The 5,823-nt window shown below is 31.3% G+C and overlaps 1 protein-coding gene and 1 long non-coding RNA gene across 2 annotated transcripts; both read right to left on the minus strand.

The window, feature by feature from the left end:
• Nucleotides 1-1,114: 1,114 nt before the first annotated feature.
• Nucleotides 1,115-1,731, minus strand: LOC134273513 (uncharacterized). The gene is made up of 3 exons (XR_009993417.1): nt 1,692-1,731; nt 1,346-1,399; nt 1,115-1,264 (listed from the first exon to the last, which is right to left on the minus strand). It is a non-coding gene; the product is annotated as an uncharacterized LOC134273513 (long non-coding RNA).
• A 53-nt stretch (nt 1,732-1,784) lies between these two features.
• LOC134273512 (ADP-sugar pyrophosphatase-like) lies at nt 1,785-5,246 on the minus strand. The gene is made up of 7 exons (XM_062755712.1): nt 5,034-5,246; nt 4,447-4,514; nt 4,189-4,238; nt 3,836-3,943; nt 3,416-3,511; nt 2,715-2,770; nt 1,785-1,982 (listed from the first exon to the last, which is right to left on the minus strand). The coding sequence occupies exons 1-7, from the start codon at nt 5,223-5,225 to the stop codon at nt 1,932-1,934; spliced, it is 621 nt and encodes a 206-aa protein (XP_062611696.1). The 5' UTR covers nt 5,226-5,246; the 3' UTR covers nt 1,785-1,931.
• Between the last annotated feature and the right edge of the window lie 577 nt (nt 5,247-5,823).

The raw sequence follows: 5,823 nt of genomic DNA on the forward strand, positions 1-5,823 counted from the left end.
CATAAGTAATATGTATGAATGTGAGATTTCCAATTGGCATCACACTGAAAATTTAGTCCCAAATGTGTGTGATTGTTCGATGGTTCAATCAATGGGCCATTTAATCCAAATTTAACATTGGGATGAGAAAAATGTTTTCTGGAAAAATTTACATTCACTGTTTTCTTGGGGTTAAAATCAACTTTCCATTGTTTTGACCACTGATCCAACTTTTCTAAATCAGTTGTTAATGAGTTTGCAGCACTGACAATGTCATTGTCAACAATAATGTAAAGTAAAGTATCATCAGCAAATAAGCGGACATTATTTGTTAAATTTGAAGAAATATCATTTATATATAATAAAAATAAGAAAGGACCTAGGACAGATCCTTGGGGGACACCTGCACTAGTTGGCCTAAGAGTTGATGTATAACCATCAAGAACCACCCTTTGTCTTCTATTTACTAAGTAGTTTTTGACCCAATTTAAGATTTGATCTGATATTCCAATTTCCTTTAGTTTAAATATAATTCCTTCATGCCAGACCCTATCAAAAGCTTTAGAAATATCACAAAACACAAACCGTACATCCCGGCCTTTATCAAGATTGGATATAATAGTATTATAAATTTCCACCAACTGATTACTTGTTGAGTCACCAGTTTGAAAAGCAGACTGGAACTTATATAGTATATCATTCTCAAGTATATAGTTGTGCAGATGCTTGACAATAATTTTTTCTAATAATTTGCAAACAACAGATGTTACTGATATTGGTCTATAGTTACTGACATCATCTGCATTTCCTTTATTTTTATATAATGTACATTGTATTAACATTTATACAACGTTTTCCCACAAAAATATTTTTTCGACATATACATGGATAATTTCCATACCTTCTAAATAGTACATAAATCAATTTTAGAAATGAATTTAAAAATCGTTCTCAATTTTTTTATGTGTCAAATGAAAATGCAAAGACTTTCTTTAGACTTATTCTCTGATGGCCAGTGTAGACTAGATTCCCCAGTAACAGTTTTAATGTACTAATGTTAAAAAAAAACGATTGAAAGAATTATCAAAAGTTAATTGTTCATTAACAATAATGATCATCTATCTTCAGTTCTGTACATATATCACACTGAAGTCACTTTACAAATGACATAATTTATTTTATCTTATATAAAAAAAAAATACAAAGCGTTACGATATCCTAGGCTGTAGGCCTAATGCATATGAATAAACTCGTGAATCAACACTGTGTCCAGTCCGGGAATATTCTGAGAGAAGAAAAAATTAATTACCCAACACATTAACAGTAAAGTGATGAATTTTATTTCAATAATATTCAGGCTACTTACCATCAAGTCTTTCCAAAAGGTCCTCGAGTGGTATCAAAACAACTTCTATAAACTCTACATTAAGAATGTAAATTCAAGAGTCCACGTGATACTAATATTTTGCTTTAAAATCAACTTTATTGTTTTTCAAAGTACAAATAACAAAGATTATTAAAATATATAGTACATATATTTTGGTAACAGATAATCATGCAGAAGTTGTTTTTTTATGAAACAAATGGTTTTGAAAGAATTGCCAAAAGTGATAAAGAATCATTATCTATAATAATTTTCAGAATCAGTTAATGCTTAAAAAATATTTCTTAAAAATTTTAAATCGTTCAATTTTATCAAGAACAACACTGACCTGATTCATCTTTTATTAGTGGATTTCATGAAAAAAAAAACAAATACCATAGTCAATTTGTTATTTTCATAATGACGTTTGCTAATTATAATTACATAGAATTTTTATCATTTATTTTAAAAGAATGATTTTGTTTAAGAGGGAGAAAGTGAAAATTGCTTGATTGATCTGCACATAAAAATGAAAGAGAGAGATTTTATGTTTAGACAGGTATTAAATAATAGAGACAACAAGAAGGAGCTAACCTGTTTTCTGTTTTGGATTGACATTTTTCTCGTCATTGCCATCAATCTGTGAAAAAACCCCACAGTTTTTAAAAGTAAATTGTCAATACAATATGCTACATGTAATATAGGCTAACACATCCTTTTTAGCTAAAAATTGTGATTGCAATTCTCAACCCCAACAAAATTTACTATATTTTTAAATTTATTTCATAGAAAAAAAAATCTTCAAAAATAGCTTTCTTGTGTTATTTTTTCAATTCATTTGGTAGACAGAGGGATGAAAATTATTTCAAAATTTAATTTCTTTTCCAAATTAAGATTGCTCATCTCTCAGAATACGTATTCTGCACAGTTACATACCTTCAGTCATAAATAGATAGGTAATGGGAAGACTCCTCTAGATTTTTAAATTTTTAATTCATGGTACAGTACTGTATTATATAATGTACTTTCAGCAAGATAAGAGTTATGTATCTTGCATTAACTTTTGCAGTGGTGGTTTATTGTGTTAGGAGCAGTTAATGTGAAATCCCACTATGTTAGTCAAAGTAAACAATGTTAAAATACAATTATGCAATATTTTACACTTAAATTAACAAGAATTGTTTGACTTCTTTCTCTGACTTAGGTGTGAGCACTAAATATCATTTAATTAAGTCTCATTTTTTCATGTTTTGTAGAATAGTCATTCTTAATTTTCTTCCATGAAGAATAAATCGTGGAGAAGTTTGTGTGTTTGAGATGGGTGGATTGGGGGAGGGATGATAAATACATACAGACAAAGTGTTTTCCCTACCTCTACAGTCACAAGCTGAACTGTTGTATTCCCTATACCTGGATCAAGGCAGGAGGCTGTAACAAAGAGCAAACATTCATTATTCTACTATTCTAAAACATCTAATGAAATAATGAACAGAATTCTAAAATCTCTATAAACATGATAAATATCATAAATTTATACAATTACGGTTTTCCTCCTCATCACAAAAATTTTTTTAAAAAATGTAATTATACCATAAATTACATTCAAACCTAAAGCACTTGTCACTAAGATAAGTCCAGTGACCTACTAATATCTTCTTTTGATAAAATTAACTTTAATTGTTCCCAAATATTGTTAGTGTACATTTATAAATTGAGAAATTAAACTGGAATGAAATTATTTGTCATTGCTGACTAGTCTAGTACTTTTAAATGTTAAATTAGTATATATATCTATTGTAATGGTTTGGACCAAGGATATCACCCTAGATAGCTCAGTTGGTAGAGTGCTCGACTGGAGATGCAAGGGTGCTGGGTTCGATTCCCAGGACAGCCATGCATTTTCTCCTTTACTGTTGCAGATTTGGTGCCATCACAATAGGAAAGGAGAAATGCTTGACTGGACCGGGAATCAAACCCGGGACCCCTGCATCTCAAGTCAGACACATTACCAACTGAGCTATCCAGACTGATATCCACGGTCCAAACCATTACATTGTGATAGACCATATATACCTGGGGCTACATGTTTTACAGAGGCTGTGTATCCGGTTTCCTCATACAATTCTCTCAGTGCTGCTACTTCAGGGGACTCTCCCTCATCTACCAGTCCTGTATAAAATAAGATGACCTTAACAGATGAGTGGACACAAGTCAAGGAGTTTCCTGCAGACAGTGCAGCTCTTTTACTATCTGAGCTATCAGAAACAACATGTATCAAATGTGAGTTGGACTACAAGACCCTAAAGTTTATGTTTTACAGGAATTTTAAAATACATTATATATACAGGTTCAAATTAACCATTAAGTCCTTCAGCTGCAGGTAATGCAGAATTTACAGCCAGCTTCATGTACATGAAAGTTATGTTTAAGAAAATGACATCACTATACTCATGTAAAAGTTTTACAGGTATGATATAATTTATTGTAAATTACCTGCTGGGAATTCCACAGTGCAGCATTGCATGGGAGGGCGGTACTGAACTACCAAAACGATGCAATCAAACTTCAACATCCGCTTCAAGATTGCTATCACACCAACAGCTGTTGACAATACAAATGAAAATTTAAACTTGTAAAAAGTAAGATACAATATGTATAACATTTAAAATAATATAAATATAATATCCTAAAACTAATTAGTTTTTAACAATTAAGTCCATACTTGTCATCATAAAATCACACAAAGATCCTTCAAATATTTGAACACTTATATCTAATATACAATGAATGTTAAAATAAAAGATGAAAACTATATTATTTATGCCTTTCTAAAAATCTCACAATACCATCTGCAGATCCTGAATGGCGAGTTGTTCTTTTGACACTCTCCCAGAGCCTGTACAAATAATGAATTTACAGGTTAACTCTGAAATGGATAGAATTTTTATAAAACATCTCAATATCTTCATCTTGGATAATTAAATAGAACTTGCAGTTCAATCTTAAGTTTGCCAATGATTTGAAAAAAGGATTAATCAATTTTATTTTGGTTGTTGCATATCTAACATAGACTTAAGAATTATTTGGAATACGATACACTGTACCTTTCTTTACCAGCTGGATCTCTGTATGTAATATTATTTAATGATAACCATTTTCCTCTTGCAATCTCCTGTAAAATGAATGAAATAATAGTTTAAGTAATGGACAAAGTACAGATACTTTTTCTTATGCACATGTACAGTTGTTAAAGACTAAGTTATATAAATGTATAGCGTTTTTTTTTATAAGTTCAGACTAATTAAAATTAAAAAAAAGATCTTTCTATTTACTTTATCATGTTTATAATTATACTTTATATGAAGATAGGGCTTTCCTAGAATTACACAAATTTAAAATCAATCGTGTTTCATAGATATTGGATGAAATCGATCAAAGTTTAAATTTGAAATTAAATAACAAATAAAATGTTCTTTTACACTCAATTTCGTACAGACACAATACGTCATGTATCTTTATTTTTCAGCTCAGATACGCTATATATCAGCTGTATACGACAGTATGATACACGTATTATACATGTAGTTTTAAGAGACAGCTATTTAGATAAAAAAAGTAAAAAGTTACAAAGTTGTGTAAAAGAATAACTATAAATGAAAATTCTTTACAGAAAAGAGAAAATGCACTAAACCTCTTCTTTCTCAAACTTTGCCGAATAGGCCCTAACACCTGATGCCTTTGGTGCAGTGTCATTTGTTGCCATAGCACTTAAAAGTTGAGAGATGGAATTTTTCCCACAGTTATTTATCCTATATAAGCGTAAAGAAATAAATCGTGTACAAGAACTAAACTGCATGAAACATCGACACCGCAGAAAAAGCATGCAAAATATTTTGGTTTCTACTTTCACTTTCTTCAATGAACATAAACACCTCGAACCCGATGAAAATACCATCGTCGCAAACCTCGGCCAAAATTTACGATCCTCTCCCATTCTGGAGCCAAGTGCCCCACCCACAAAATTTCAGACCCTGGGGTAGGGGACTTAGATGTCCCCGAGCCCGATGTTTATTCGTATAGTATTATATACATGTAGTAGGGCTAAAAACTGGAGGGCCATATCTCGGAATCTAGGGATGGTACCATCAGGCATCACCATTTTTTCATAGAAGTGGTAAGTGATCCCCAGTACCCCATCCACAAAATTTCAGAACCTATAACTTAAGTTAAATTTTTGATAAAATGTCAGAAAATTTGAAATGGAAAGCAACTTCATTGTAACCCTGAAACCTTTAATATAACACCTTTAAGACCGACGACTTTAGTATCCACAAGATATTTATGTTCCCCAAACGAAGTTGGGGAACATATTGTTTTTACTCTGTTTCTTATTATTAGGGTCTTCCGTCTCCAAGGGAAGACCCTTCTATTATTGTAATGTTTCTTTTTAAGGTCTTCCGTTTCAGACGGAAGACCTTATA

The sequence above is a fragment of the Saccostrea cucullata genome, unplaced genomic scaffold (assembly GCF_032062105.1).
Source record: "Saccostrea cucullata isolate Sc308-1 unplaced genomic scaffold, CSIRO_AGI_Scuc_v1 ctg8352, whole genome shotgun sequence".
Lineage (NCBI taxonomy): Eukaryota > Metazoa > Mollusca > Bivalvia > Ostreida > Ostreidae > Saccostrea > Saccostrea cuccullata.